Source organism: Pieris brassicae, chromosome 9 (assembly GCF_905147105.1).
Source record: "Pieris brassicae chromosome 9, ilPieBrab1.1, whole genome shotgun sequence".
NCBI classification, from domain to species: domain Eukaryota; kingdom Metazoa; phylum Arthropoda; class Insecta; order Lepidoptera; family Pieridae; genus Pieris; species Pieris brassicae.
The window spans coordinates 11,226,209-11,241,799 of NC_059673.1; the positions used below are offsets into that span (position 1 = coordinate 11,226,209).

At 33.3% G+C, this 15,591-nt stretch overlaps 1 protein-coding gene across 4 annotated transcripts; it reads right to left on the reverse strand.

The window, feature by feature from the left end:
- Positions 1-573: 573 nt before the first annotated feature.
- On the reverse strand, positions 574-15,216 carry LOC123714300 (putative odorant receptor 92a). 4 transcript variants are annotated; one of them, XM_045668519.1, is made up of 9 exons: positions 15,111-15,216; positions 7,659-7,811; positions 7,043-7,228; positions 5,851-6,028; positions 4,622-4,718; positions 2,609-2,713; positions 1,770-1,858; positions 1,101-1,167; positions 574-707 (listed from the first exon to the last, which is right to left on the reverse strand). In XM_045668519.1, the coding sequence occupies exons 2-9, from the start codon at positions 7,675-7,677 to the stop codon at positions 648-650; spliced, it is 801 nt and encodes a 266-aa protein (XP_045524475.1). In that variant the 5' UTR covers positions 7,678-7,811; positions 15,111-15,216; the 3' UTR covers positions 574-647. The 4 variants fall into 4 exon arrangements, with proteins under 4 accessions (XP_045524475.1, XP_045524474.1, XP_045524472.1 ...); XM_045668518.1 differs by lacking the exon at positions 15,111-15,216 and adding an exon at positions 13,883-13,932; XM_045668516.1 differs by lacking the exon at positions 15,111-15,216 and adding an exon at positions 9,128-9,381.
- Positions 15,217-15,591: the final 375 nt, after the last annotated feature.

The window sequence follows — 15,591 nt, forward strand, 5'->3', positions numbered from 1 at the left end:
AAGATCTATCTTTTTATATAAACCTCAAGAACTGCGTTTTAACTAAGTAGGTTAGAATTGAAAATTTACGCTAATACAACAAATTATTTACATAAATTGTTTCTCGATTTGTATCGATGACACGCAATGCATTTGAAACGTCGATCTATGGAATGTTTTAAAAAACATCGCGTTTATATCTGTTTTTAGAGCAGTGACTTTGTGAAAAACAACTGATCACGATACAGATAACAATATCTAAGTTCCAGATATAAAAGGTTGTAGTGCTACTGGTTGTTGTGTCTGTTATAGAAGTTTTCATTAATTTATGTTGTAAAATTCGTATCAAGTATTAATATGATATGATCTAAGGTAAAATGGACAAATAACCGAAAAGATTGAAAGAGAAGCAAGGGAACACAGATAGGGGATAGCCTGGAATTAATAATACAGAATAGAAAAGGACAGACCCAACTGGCAACATTTGGAGGAAACCTTTTTCGAGAGACAACCTGAAGTTGTTATAGTGTAAATTATTGTATAAAAAGAAACTCTAGGTTACTTAAGATTTTTATTTATTAATGTTATGCTATTGTCACAAAGGTTTATACCATGGCCACGACAGATATAATCACTACTTTTAATATGAATACAACTGTTTTATTAAATCAATCTTCACTAAAAACGGTTCTTATTAAAGAAAAATAAGACCACGTTGTACTCACTACCTGAAAATACAAACAAAATTAAATATTTCTTTGAGGTTTGCAAAACTAAAGAAAAATAAAAGGCACAAATTTAAGAGTCTTTCCTCCAACTTCGATTTTGTTCCCGTTGGAGGTGAGACTCTTGGGCCGTGGGGTTCAAGTGCACAGGCGCTAATTATAGATTTAAGTTGGCGCCTGGTAGATAGTACCGGTGACTCCGGAACTGGTCCTTTCCTGGCTCAACGAAGTATCACAATATAGCGAGGAAATGCTGCCAGCGTTAAAGGTACAATGCCACAGAGACCAAACTTTTTAAATTTGTTTTAATTTTCTTTCTAATATTTTTTTTATTATTACTTTGTAGGTAATAAACAAATACAAACGTATGTAGCACTAAAAAACCTAAATACTAACCCGCGAAAATGTGTTCAGTGTTATCGGGGCATATCCCATAGATGTTAAACAACAAGGTTCTTGAGCCCTGTAAAATATTAAAAATCACTTTCATTTATCCTGTGTCACACACATTATCATCTTCTTATTGTGCCATCTCTTTTCGAGTATCATAGCTTTTTTACTTTCGGATGTTTTGTTTTTGTACAATGAGTGCTTTCACCAATCGATTGACAAAGAGTATTTAACTAAGACGTCTGGTCAGGTCTCTTTCTACCTGCCACTTTGCTTGAATGATTACCAGAAAGAGCTAATCACACACATCACAGTGTTTCAATTTTCATTTGACAGCGCCTCCAGAAACAGAAAATCTCACGGAATAATTTATGCAGTATATACTATATGAAAAACACGAATTAAACTTCTTTCGTCGTAGAAATTGTTAGGATAAGCTGGTGTGTACATTCCATTAGGATTACTTATTATAGATTCGTGAAAAGGGCAGGTTTGTTTAGCTCATTGTTGCAGCATTTGGCGCTTTATAATTATTATAACAATAATGCAAATATCGTAAGGATAAAGTGAGACCATGGTGTAAATAGATTTAATTGTGATACATTTTTTAAAATACGAGTATAGACTCGGTCAATACCATTGTATCGGGAAGTTCATTAATGTTTAAAGCAGTACCTTATAATGACGAAACGAATTATCCTTTTATAGCTTTCGCTGCCTTGGTACCATTTGTTATCATATGCCGCTTCGGCAATACCAACGCACTGGAATAACACAAACTATTATTACTAAAAAAATATTCCCTTGCTTAGATTACATACTGGCTTTGTTGTATTTTTAAACTACGACACCAAAAGCGAGGTGTTACTAGTTTGACGTGTGTCTGAGCCATTGCAGCTAAAACAAAATACAAACAAGGCGTCTTTTTTTGTTATTCTAGCATGTTATTCAAATCAAATTGCCGTGGGTGTGGGCCCCACATGGGGAAACACTGATCTAAATAGTTCATGGTTACAATTTATGAAGATTAAAGCGTTTCACGGTCATCAACTGTTTTTGTTAGTTACGGCAGAACGGTCGGGGATTTTTATACATTATTAATGTAAAAAATACCCAAACATAAACGATAGTAGTTCTAACAGTAGTAAAATCTATGACTTATAAACATGGTTGAATAATGTTTACTCTGCCTAGTTACTTAAATGTGACTGGGGAATAGGTCGTAATGTCAAGGCTATCATGTCAACTCGCATCAGAGATGCGGTTGATCAAACGGTATCAAATAAAACGCGCTGTTTCAACATTCACCTTACATTCAACCAGAGGGTTGTTAAAGTTCACTTAAAAAGTCGTCAACACAAAAACTATAAAAATAAAAAAGATTTTTTTGATTTTGATTAGATTCTATTCTCTCGTGTTATATTTCTAATGAAAATCATTAACATCATAATCAATTAAACGGACACATCTCTCCTGTGTCCCGTTGGTTAGTGAGAATTGTGTGGTATGATTACCTCTTCTTTCACTTGTTCACTAAAATAGCAAAAGATTAATACGGGGAGTAATAACGCAATGACGGAGAAGAAATCGTTTACAAGCTCCACAACTCCCCCCGCCACCTACAAAGCATTTATAAAGTTAATTTTTGCTTACACAAATCACTTTTTCAGGATTAACTAACCCGGATAAATTTGTGGTATTTTTATATTTATTTATTAAAGGTTACAGCATTATACATAGTACTAAACCTGCGGTATATGTTACAAACTCTTTTATCTAAAATATGAGACAATTTAGTTAAAGATAAATGTTAGATAAAATTGAAAAAATACAATTTAATATATACAAGATAAAATAAAAATACGAGTTAAACCACTGCTTTTCTGGTATTTTTTTAAACACTTAATCCACTGTTTAATTTCGAGATAGGCACAATAATACTTTCTTTAAAACTGATCAGCCCCCTACCGAATTTATCCAGTTTCGGATAACTACTGTTTAATACGTTAAAATCTCGAAGAATTCAAAAGAGTATCTGAGGTGATCTTGGTGTATACGTATGATTAATTGATTAAGTTGAGGCTTAATGTAAAATATAACTTCCGTATGTCATTCGTAATGGATTATAGATTCGGGAAGCATACTAGGTGCTCGATTTTTACATAATACTAGCCGATCGTACAGACGTCTTGTACACACGTCTTACGTACAACAAAAACCTTATAATGTAAATCATTCTCGACTCCACTTGATCAAACAAAAAATGTAATCAAGTTTAATTACGAACACATGCACAGAAGATTTAGATATATAGCAGATGTTTATTTGCTACATAGATAAATTACCTAGATACCGATTACAGCGCCAACTGCCGGGCTGATTTGTTAATCTAAATCATAAATGGTGCCTCCCCAACGCAAACGTTTAAGAGGAGTTCAGTGACACAAGTACAGCATAATTATATACACAAAGTTGCGCAGTTAATACTCGCTCATGAAGGAAAATATCGTAATATGTCATTGTTCGAAATACATAATTTCAATTTAATAATTTTTTTATGAGGGTGATCCCAAATATTTTTTCTCGGCCGACCGTCACAATTATTAGTTTAGTCACTGTTGAGATTTACTCGGATTTCGTAAGACACATTTTGTTTTTGATATATACTTTTTGTTAATTATAATTGATAATAGTTACGTCCAATATTTAGAATTTTATAGCGAGTGTTTAGTGCGTTTTTGAGAACTATCGTGAGGCAAGGTATTAGCATCAGTCTAACCTCTCTTTGTTCCCAAACTAATAGAATTTCTCCAATGATAATATTGAGTGCCTTTCTTCCTGGTAAGAAGATTTGGTAACGAGGTATGTACTCAGGACTTATTATTCTAGTATGAGATTGTGTATCGACGGCCAGATACAGATACAGATACACCGATACATTCTTTGTGGTGTAGTCGTAGAACCGTAAATCGTCGCAAGCACTGGGCTGATCACTTGCTTGAGTTTTGTAAAATATCGAGAAAACAGTTTAAAATCTGAAGTTGTTTTTTTAGTAAATTTATTATGACTGTTGACAAATATTTTGTAACTTAGTGATAGTTAGTTAGATAGTTGTGTTAGTATATGCGATATTTCTATATAATACGCCTGTGATATTATTCGCTTTATTGTATTTAAAATTATGTATTATTTAATTTTTATTTTATCTATACGCAAAATTTGAAAATTATTTCTTAAACATGACTAAACGATTTAATAGAATCAAATATAAAACTTAGAATGTATATCGCGATTTTTTAGTCCACATGACGGAGATATGAGATATAATATTATATTGACATAAAATTTAAATTTAAGACTTAGTACTATTTATAACTCCTATATCTAGTGAATTTAACAGAGCACTTACTAGCAAACCACAAAAAAATTACTTCCTGTAGCAAACTCAATAGTTCTAAGGTCCCTCTAGTTTTAGGAAGAGCCGGTTTTTTTTTAATATTCTTTATCTGATAAAACAGTTTACTCACGGTAGCACCAAATCCGAAGAGACACATTATACCAGTTACAAATAGTAAATCGAAAAATAAAATTTTATTGAAAATTGCATCAAGCAATTGCGTGTACCTGTAAAGAATATTATCATAAACCGCTTACCTATAGGCCCGTTTAACTTTAAATTATTGTTTTAATTATATATTAAAAAAAATTAAAAAAAATCAATGGTGCTACAACCTTTTTTAGGTCTGGGCCTCAGATTCTGTATATGTTTCATGATCATTTGTTAATCAAATAGGCAAGTAGGTGATCAGCCTTCTGTGCCTGACGCAAGCCGTCGACTTTTGTAATGGGTCTAAGACTAGCCGGTTTTCTCACGATGTTTTCCTTCACCGTTCGAGCTAATTTTGAATGCGCACATAGAAAGAAAATACATTGGTGCACAGCCGAGGATTGAACCTACGACCTCAGAGATGAGAGTCGCACGCTGAAACCACTAGGCCAACACTGTTTTAAATATAAATCACAGTATATTATATAATATAATTATATGATATATATTATATAATTTATCTTAATATATATCACAGGTTATTTGCGACAGATTTTTATTACAATTAAATAATTAATATTTTTACTAATGTAGTATGTGTGATATTTTTGAAAGGTTAAGCGTGCGACCCCTCATCATTTAGGTTATGTGGTCGGCTGTGCACCAATGGAGTTTTCTGTCTGTTTAGGCAAACATCGATGAAAAGTATTATAAAACTGCTCAGAGCTCTAATCACATACTTGTTTATAAAGACAAAATGATTGTTGAAACGGATGCATACTGAGCCCAAAACCCATACATCCCTGTAAGCGCCACTAATATTATCACACTAAATAGTATTTTTTGTTTTGAATTTAAAACAAAATCTGTTAGAAGCCTCTTCATGTCTGTAATACTCGAATAAGAAGTATTCGTCACTAACTTCAGCAGTAAAGTGTTTTACAAGTAACATACTTCGCACAGGATATAAATTCGTAATTTTCGGTGTTAATTGTGATTTATCTGATCTCAAGTGATAAGTGCCCCCGGCCACTTATTGCCAGACTTATTAAGAATTGTTACGCGTGTTCTTGAAGGACCTTTGTTGAATTTGCTCGAAAATACTTCTGAGGGCAGCTGGTTTCACATATTCACGTGCCGTTTTCACCAAAGTACTCAACTGTCTTTTTCTCAACTTCTTTTTTATATCTTTGGCGAATAAATACTTACATCAAGAGCTGTTGATGTTTCTGAACAAGATTTTTTAGTGCAGTATTATTTGTTTCTTCTGATTCGGGTTCAATTTGTCTAAAATCATCTCTCAGAATTGCAAATTCAGCACTAAGGAGGGCACATAGAGTGACCATCAGGATTTCAATCCCTATATAGACATATGTATAGCGAAAAGCTAAAAAAATTTTTTTTAAGTACGTCACACAATTGAATGTCTTTTAATTTACGTATCGTAAACAAATCTTAAAATTATGAAAATGTTTTTTTTATTACATGACCAGTGGTGGATTTACAGGCTAAGTAGGCTTAGAGCGGAAAATTTAGGAATCGAACTTTTTTGCTACCTCATAGAAATCTTTTTGATTTCTGCAAAACAGTTTGTTTTACAGATTGAAGTCTGCAACAAATTTTCCCGATGTCTTTTCTCTCTAACGTGTCATTGTACATTCGATGTATAGATACCGGCAAACATCTTGAACATGTCCTTGCTAGCGTTGAAGCGAATTTTAGGTATCACAGAGGTGGTGCGCGGCGGCATTTGTGTCCCACGCTGTGTACGATGCGCAAACTTTCCCCCACTCCCTTGTTTAATGCTCAAGAAGTTTGCCGGTATCTCTAGCAAACATCAACATTACCAGTGATCGACCTCTTCGCCGTTAGCTTACACTTTGTATGAGTGAAAAGAACGAATATTATATATATATAATTTTGTGCTCAAAAATCAGTTCCAAAAATTATTTTTCCTACAATTTCATTGTTGTATTGTATAAATAATGTAGGACAATACGATAGTAGAGGCAAAAGCGGCAAAACTTCATAGCCTATAATATCTTGAAAACATCATTGTGACCTCTTTAACTTTAAGTGTTTAGATCACACGACCCTATCGTTACGAAATTGATAACTACGTCGAAATTGCATACAAAACTTCGGGATCGGTATTGCTGAAGGTGTGTTAAGAGTAAGTTTGACTCTTGATATGATAACATCTCTAAGGGATAGTGTGCGAAAATTTACAGTTTAGGATGGTAAAACAAATGACGATAGCGCATTTCATTTGATTGTAACTGGTAGTACTGTACTGTGGAGACACGCTACACGATTAATCTTTACAATAGATCCCAAACAAACAGGAAACTTTTACAGTTTCCCCTTCAGTGGTTCGACAAAAAGGAGGTTGTATAATTACCTGAGTACATCTCATAAACATAAACTAAAATGTAGGTGATCCAATCTTTTCGTGGATCGAAAGGCAAAGCCACGCCAAACGGCAATAGCAGGATTGTGTTTTCCCCCATCGCAAGTTTGACTATTGTCACCAGGGCTGGTGCAAGCTCAATATTCCAGCAGGCCAGCATACTACCCCAATAATATACTGGAAAACAATTATTTTTTGTTTTAGAAAACGAATATAAAGAGTTTCAGATTATTGGGCTCACATTTGGCATGACATCGAAGACTCGTGTTAATTTAAACATACAATCAACAATCATACTGTCTAGTTTGTCTAGCTGTCTAGGCCTCTGCGATACCGAACCCCGAGGTCCGATGTTTTTGTTTGCAATTTCGATGTAGCGCTGATGTCGAAACCTCGGAATTTTAAAAGGCCGGCAACCCATGTGCGAGCCTTCTAGCAATGTGAGTTTTTCTGCCCTTTCGTACCCGTTTGCTATTCATATTATTCAAAATAATAAAATTGCGTAAAAAATATATATAATAAGTATCGCTATATGACAAAGTACGGGCCTTAATAAAGCTTATCATGGCGATGTTAGCGCTAAAATAGGATTAAAAATGTTACCCACTTTTAAGGCAAAAATCCATTCGTTTGAATATAAATTTCTTACTGCGGATTTGTTGTTCGTTTAGATTGCCTTTAGTCCAAGTTGCGCCCAGTTTCTCAATAAGTTCAGCGATTTTCTTTTTTTTCGGTATGAGTAGTATTCCTTTGACTGTAGCTACAAAAATATTAGGTTAATAGAAGTTGCTTAGGCTTTATTCTTACTGTCAGTTTAATGTAATCTGTATAGCCGTTATATTTTCTTGGATTTTAGTTTTAAAAAAAAACCCCGGTGGTGCAAGGACCTTTTGAGGTCTGGGCCTTAGATTTCTAAGTGCTTCATGAAGTTGATCAGCCTCCTGCTCTGGGTCTAAGGCAAGTCGGTTTAATCACGATGTTTTCGACGAACCTATGAAATCAGGGATGAGAAAGCACGCTGTAGACTAGATTAACACAACACGAATTTAGTACATAGATGTAAAAGCCAAAAGGCCAAACGACGTTGAAATTCCGGTCGTCACATAATCGTTAACAATGATATAGATGAAATGGACTGAGTAAAAAGTTTGGCGTGGTGCCTAAAGGGCCTCGCTGAAAAAGTTTTCCAAACATAATTTACCTACTCATATTCCTTTTTCAAGAAACTTCATACACCAAGATATGAAGTATCTTAAGTATTCTTAGTATCGGTTTTATATACTTGGAAAAGTCCAATTAAGAGCTATCAACAGACATATATATATATATACAATAAACAGACATCAAAAACCGTAAGGCCACTGTTGACATAGTACTCAAGCCAGGGACTCCCATTCCTGAGGTCGTTGGTTCAAATCCCGGCTGTGCATAAATGGACTTTCTAAATGAGATTTAAACTCGCTGGTATGGTGAACAATCGTGAGAAAAACATAATTTCCTAGATCCAAAATGTCGACGGCTTGTGACAGGCACATAAGAATGAGCGACCGACCTACTTGCCTATCAGAAAAAAACATATTAAGAAACAGTTACAGAAAGCCACATTATCAACAACCCTTGGTAGCCCCAAGGTTCTTTTTAAAAACAGAACGATTTTTAAATAAAGATTCTAATAAGAAGATACACCGTATTTATAAAAAACTAATCAACACTAATATTTAATTTTGTTACTAATAGAGGCATATAAAACAATTCAATGCTGTCTGTTTTTTTTGAATGTGCGAATCACAGGAAGTACCTGATTGAATTTAAAAATGTGTTTGATAGTCCATATACTGGACCTGTTACCGGGGAGGTCTAAGTTTATGGGTTATTCACGCACGTGAAAATTAAATACGAATAATTAATGTTAAGAATACGCGGAGCAATATTATATCAAAAGTCAGTATTATTTATTCAATGTTTTGGTGGTACTCTGCTATTGCCTTGATGTATGACATGACAGGGTCCGGTATAAAACTTGATGTATTTTTAAGACCATTTTAATTAATTCCAAATTTTTTATTTCATACTTACCTTGTATAATAATCAAGAAAATCGAAATCTGGTACGCAACCTCCGATAGTGAAACATCCCTCGAAAACATGTTAATTGTATACAGAGCGTTGCCTATAAAGAAAACTATAACACATGGTATCATGTAAAAAATATGTATTTTTTTCCAAGTGGAATAATGATTCCATATTTGAAAATTAGACCGGCTTAAGACATCAATACTTAGAAAAAGTGGTTTTGACACTTCGTCCGGAAGTCTTTCCATATTGGTGGCTAATGAGCTACAAATTATCAATGTTTGCTTTTATACTAAAGAGTATGAATTATTAATTTTATTGGGCCATGTAATATAAATTACAACGATTCATTTGGAATTCCGTAACACAGGGCACGATATATAATATGATTTTTTTCACTGATATAATTTTTTTGGTTTTATAAATATTTAAACAGTACGTTTGAAACGTGAATTAATTACTCTTTCTCTCTCTCTTTAATCGGCATCTCATGTTAATGAATCGTGGTCAACAACGAAATCTTAAGCGGATTATCTGTTTCCACCAGTTTCTATCCAGCGCAACTCTTATGACAGTGTACAGTTTTGAGAATGATAAGTCTTTCACTTGAGCGATACATGGTTGGTGAAAGGCCACATGATCTTTTGCCTTCTGTTTACTACAATCAGTTTTCCATGTTCTCATCGCCTCTGCGCGTTGTATGGAAAAATAAGGTACAATTCGCTGTAGGCATATAGTAGACAGGCGAGTCCGTATGCGTAGGTCGGGATCGATTTATCGGCCTTTCTTAAGCAAGAAGAAGAAATATGGATTATATTTCTACTCCATACAGGAAGATAGCGAATACTAAAGCCCGCATAAGTCCTATTTTACATTATATTACACATTGTCGTAAAATAAATAATGGAAGGAATGTGTGTTTTTATTAGTTTAATTAATTAATTTTTAGCACATACTTTTTCTTTGAAGCACACCTTCATGGAGCGATTTGGCAGCCACCAGGTAGGTGTAAATAAATAAGAGTTTTTTAAACTAAATTTATACGTATTATTAAGAAAGCGAAGGATAAGTACTATACTCCACTGCCATTAAGCTTGCGCGGTCTGTAGACTAATAAGTTTTTAATTCAAATTATTTTATTAACTTTGACATTATTTTATGTTCTTATAATATGACATTGTAAAAACGTATATGACATTTGCATGCCTATTTATATACGGATTACAAATTACGCAATATTTGTAGTTGATCAATCGAATTGTACTACTATCTTGGAAAGTGTATTATTATTAGATTTTAAAGTGTAATATACGGAACTATTTCATACAAATTACAGAAGGACATCACACCTGTGTGGTTTAAAATTTTATATGCGTTAGATTTTGTTGCATTTTGTTCCGCGTTAAATTACAAGCCGATAACAATTTTCAGATTACAGAGCTAGACCAATTTATATGCAAACGTTATTGTATATTTTATACAACGTGTTATTACTAAGGCAGTATATACATTGTGAGCAGTGTGAAAAGAATGGTGCGGTCGAACCCTGGTTGTGAAGCAATGAATTATTCTTTCTATGTGCGCAAATTAGACCTTTAATCCCTATGGGGAGTTTCTGTTTCATTAATATTTTTCTGTGGGTAAAGTGGGTATGGCCTTTTGACATATTGCCTATTTTCTTTTACGAGATATAGATAGAAAGATGGTACAGCTGAACTCTGCGTGGTTGAAAATCATACGATGAACAGGAAAGTAAACATTAAGCAATCTAGAGGCGCTACAATCGTGTTTCTTAATCTATATTTTAAAATAATCGTCTGTGGTCATCAACCTTATGTGTTTGACAGGCCGTTTTGGGTCGGTTTCTCCACGATATTTTCCTGCACTGTATGAGCGACAGAATTCCATTCGTGCTGAATATTTCGAACGGAAAACCCCATGTTGACTACATAAGACAAAACAGTAAATTAAATTTTGATATCTAACATTCCACTAATAAATCAACACTACTTAAGTTATATCCTAAGTTCAATAAATCTCAATCATAAATAATCATTGGGATCAGACAAGAAACTGATTTGCACAAATTGACAGATCTATCAGGTGTATGTCCGAAGCAGGTAGGCCTGAGAAATGCCAGCGGCACCTTGACATGGGTCTTTCGGGTATCCCCACTATTACATCCCATTAATACATTCCGATATCGTTCCGGCATCTTTCCTGACCAAATTGACCTTTTGTACTCATCGCGGCTCAGTTTGTTACAACTTCTTCAACATTTAATCGATAAAAATCTATACATAGTTATGCTAGTGCATTTATTTAATAAAACGCCCGACAATGAGAATGGCCTCCATACAAGTTCTTTAACGAGTCAAATAACATCAAAATTAGTATAGGTAACTATGTAGGTACATTTATAAATGTGCCTTATATAATTATTGGATTGATACTATGAAAAACAAAACTTCGAAATATAAATTTGCAATTAATTAAGTCCCTAGATAGTTATATCCATTTAATATTTTGATACAATAATGCACAGAGTACATTCAATGTAAACAATGACGTTGTTACATGTAGTCAATGCACAGAACATTATTACACACTAATTATAACTCTTATCATGATAGTTGTCAGATAAAATATATCTTTTGTCAAAAGGAAGTGGTTTGTAAATCAATAAAAAGTTAATGTGATAAAATTAAAATTATTATCTTTTAGGTTAGTTCTTTACGTATAAGGTACGTTCCCGACACAATTCAATCTAAAAATTATAACAAATACATAACCAAGAGTCACTTGCAGTATCCATTCAATTGCGATAGAACTTTTTATTTACCCCACCCAATATGTTTAATAAATGAATATGTTTAACCCACCAATATATAATATATATAAGAAAAATATTCAGTTTAACATTGACATCCTAAGAATTACAATGTCCATAATTTGTTATGAAAAATGTTACCATTAAGTTAATTTGTGCCACTGTATTTTTATCGAAATATAATTATGTTGCTGTAATGGTAGCGAATAAGATTATATAATTGTATTATAATCTGCGCCCTAGGGAATCCAATACCCCAGACATTACGTCATTTATCTCGTAATCGTACACTTAACTTAAATTATATACAACAAAAAATAATTATACTTAATATATAGCCACCGATGGAATATATAATATTAAACAAAGTGGTTCAAACATTTACGAAAAATCAATAAAAATTCAACGTAATTCGGCTGTGATGTGTGATGGTGTGAAAGTGAGGGTGTGTACGTGGTGGGGTGTGCTTATGATGGAGGTGATTTATCACAATGCATATTCTTAATACTTCTTTGAAGCAGTAACAGTAGTTTTGAGTTTTGTTGCATAGTGTGGTGTGAGGAACGTGAAACAAAGCATGGTTAAGAGTCTGGTAGGCAGAAACATGAAAGACAATGATAATTATACATAACCGCTTAGACACCAAGCGGTACCGCAGTACACATACATATTATTTATTAACACAGGCGACCTGATGACTATATCGATAGGTACAAAGGTAGATGACAATCTGAAGCATGAACATTATGGCTGATATCCCGTTCTTGCCAACGACTTCCCTTATCTGCGATAGGCTTTCTCACAGTAAAGGAAAAATGGCAACGTTCCAAATATTATTGGGACGCCGATAAATGTGAATTGGTACTTTCATTTTTCTCTTGGAATACCGGATTTTATTTCTACAAATTGATTATACAACTGCACGTTTCTACTTTTCTCAATGTTTGTTGAGTATTCAAGCTGGAGGAGGCCATGGTTGGGATCGGCAAATGGTAGTTTGATGTTTAATTGTTACATCCAAAAAAAACTCCTATGAAATTACCTAATTACGCAGTAATAAGTAAGAGAAATTTATACTAATTTCATACTAACAACATTTTCTGGACATATATTGGTCTGAATGAAAATAATTAATATTTCTAATACACATTCGTTATGTTATTTAGTACATAAGTCTAACAGTGGTACAAATAAACGTGGTATAAAATTTTATACCAAGAATAACCCTTTTTTAAACTTTATTAAATTGAGCAATAAACTTTATCAACTTGAACAATAAACTTTATTTACCTGAGTCTAACTAGAAAATTTCAGTCATCTCTTGTCAAGCATCTCACAGCAAGAGAAATAGTCGAGGAAAATGATATTGACAGTTCAATGAAGTCAGAAAACAACGTAAAAAGGGCATTTTGATTGTGAAGGGGAAGATGAAGCTCATGAATGCGAAATAAATTTTCGAAATAAAATATTTTTATGTCGTTGTGGACAATGTGAGCGCAAACTGCCAACCTAAGTTTGAGGCTCTTAAACATCATGAGAGCATATTTCCAAGTATTATATTTTTTAAAAATTAGGGAAATTAGTTATAGTAAACTTTTGAACCAATGCAGCAACTTGCAGATATCAAGTGACCGTAGGAGAATCATGCGATACTGTTGACATGGATTGTACGAAGAACTGAATATGTTCATCCTTGCGTATGAAGGAAACGACACCATTATCTCGGTGCTAAAATACATAATAGAATAAAAATTAACTGAAGTTTACCCCACTATCGTAATAGTCCTGAAATTATTTCTACCACACCTGTTACAGTTGCGTCTGTTGAAAGGAGTTTTTCGAGACTTAAAATTATTAAAACATATCAGAGGAATTCAATGACACAAAATCGGCTTTCAGCCCTTATGGCATTGTAAGATAAGAGCTTACCACTTCTTGAAATACCGGCGACACACTTGCGAGCCATCTGGCAATGTGAGTGTCCATAGGAGGTTGTAATACTGAACATTAGGTTAGGGTTTATTTTAATTTATTTCTTCGATATCTAAATTATTCGACGCGGTTTCTATTGGTATTGTTGTGACTAAAGCATTGTGATAAGTAAAATATGCAATATAAGTTCGTGTTTCAACATTATCCAAATATCTTGTAAAAATAGCATCTATTGTCGTTCTACTCTCGCTCTCTCTCTTTCTCAATCGGTCTCAGTTGCTCACTTCCTTATCTTCAACAGAGACGCTGCACATCCTCGTGACGCTATATTAGTAATAATATTGTTATTATTGCGTTTCATCCGTAAAAAATTATCCTCATGCGCCTAAAGAAGTTTAACTTCAAAAAATGTTTTCACGTTATGGACATTTATTCGATTTTTTGTATTTGTTTAAAAAAATAACTCTCAATACATATCAAGCGGACATTATTATTATCTTAATATACAAAATACATCACACAGCTGTGACATGAACTATAACTTACGTTATGCATAAATGCGTAACGAGTTACTTAAATTAGTGAACTTTTGAACAAAGTTATTATAAGTTATATATTATAATATTAAGTTATATATTATAAATATTTTCTTAGCCATAACATTCATATAAATATAATCAAAGTTAGGTAAATTAAATAAATAACCCAAATTACAGACTCCCGCCATTGACTTTCAATTTTAAACAAGGATACGATGTTGTTTAAATGTTGACGTTCGTTTAAACCCCTTTCAAGGGTGGATTTGGTTAATCAGTGAAAAAATCCCACTGATCTCATAAATATACTCAAGCTACATTTTTTTAAATATATTCACTTATATTTTTTTATATCTACACAGTGTTAATAAAAATTAAATATTAATTACCAAAATAAAACAAATTTAAAAAGATTCGCTGGATTGTGATACTTGTTCGTTGAGCGAGGAAAGTACCAGCTCTGGTACAACCCACTGAAGTATTTCCGAGTCAATTCGACTTAGGATCCTTCAAGAAAAAAGCGTACCCATTCGTAAAAGTCTTGTCGCAGTGCGAGTGTTCATGGGCGGTATCAGTAAAAATTAGATCAGCCTTCTGCCCGTTTTCTCCAGATTAATAAAATAAATTAATCTTAGATTAAATTTATATACTATATTACACATGATGTGGAATAAATAAATGCTTCTTACCTTCTTCTTCTATGCCTAGGCTTTAGACCGCAGAAATTTTGAATTAATTATACACCGGACCGAGGACAATAAAATACTACAAAGATATTTAACTTGCTTCGTTACAAATCTTTTTGGGGGGGGGTTTCGTGGGCAAAAGCACTAGCTTCTAATACTAATCTATACTTTTTTTAATATACTAATTTAAACCCACGGCTTAATGCTCTAAAACTTGAGGGTTCATTGATTTGATTATTTATAAATTGAAATCACAAGGATAGTAAAACTTTAGTTTCCGTTTTTATCTCTGGTTATTAACATTTCTACCATAATGGCTTAATTAGCCGTATATTCGACGAACGAACGACTGAATGACAGTCAAATTACTAAGTAATTTATCTTTTATATTTCCACAGTTACCAATGGTTTGGGAACTGGCAGTAAAAATAAGTTTTATGAATGTTTTGGCTTTAACTAAATATTTTTATGTTTAAATTACGTT

What these genes read in the sequence shown, in the direction of transcription:
- LOC123714300 (XM_045668516.1), bottom strand. Translation starts at nt 9,371, where the DNA reads ATGGAAAGACTTCCGGACGAAGTGTCAAAACCACTTTTTCTAAGTATT. An exon ending in TTTCTTGATTATTATACAAG is followed by an intron (nt 7,812 to 9,127) that starts GTAAGTATGAAA and finishes ATATTTTTGTAG; the next exon opens with CTACAGTCAAAGGAATACTA. An exon ending in AATGGATTTTTGCCTTAAAA is followed by an intron (nt 7,229 to 7,658) that starts GTGGGTAACATT and finishes ATTGTTTTCCAG; the next exon opens with TATATTATTGGGGTAGTATG.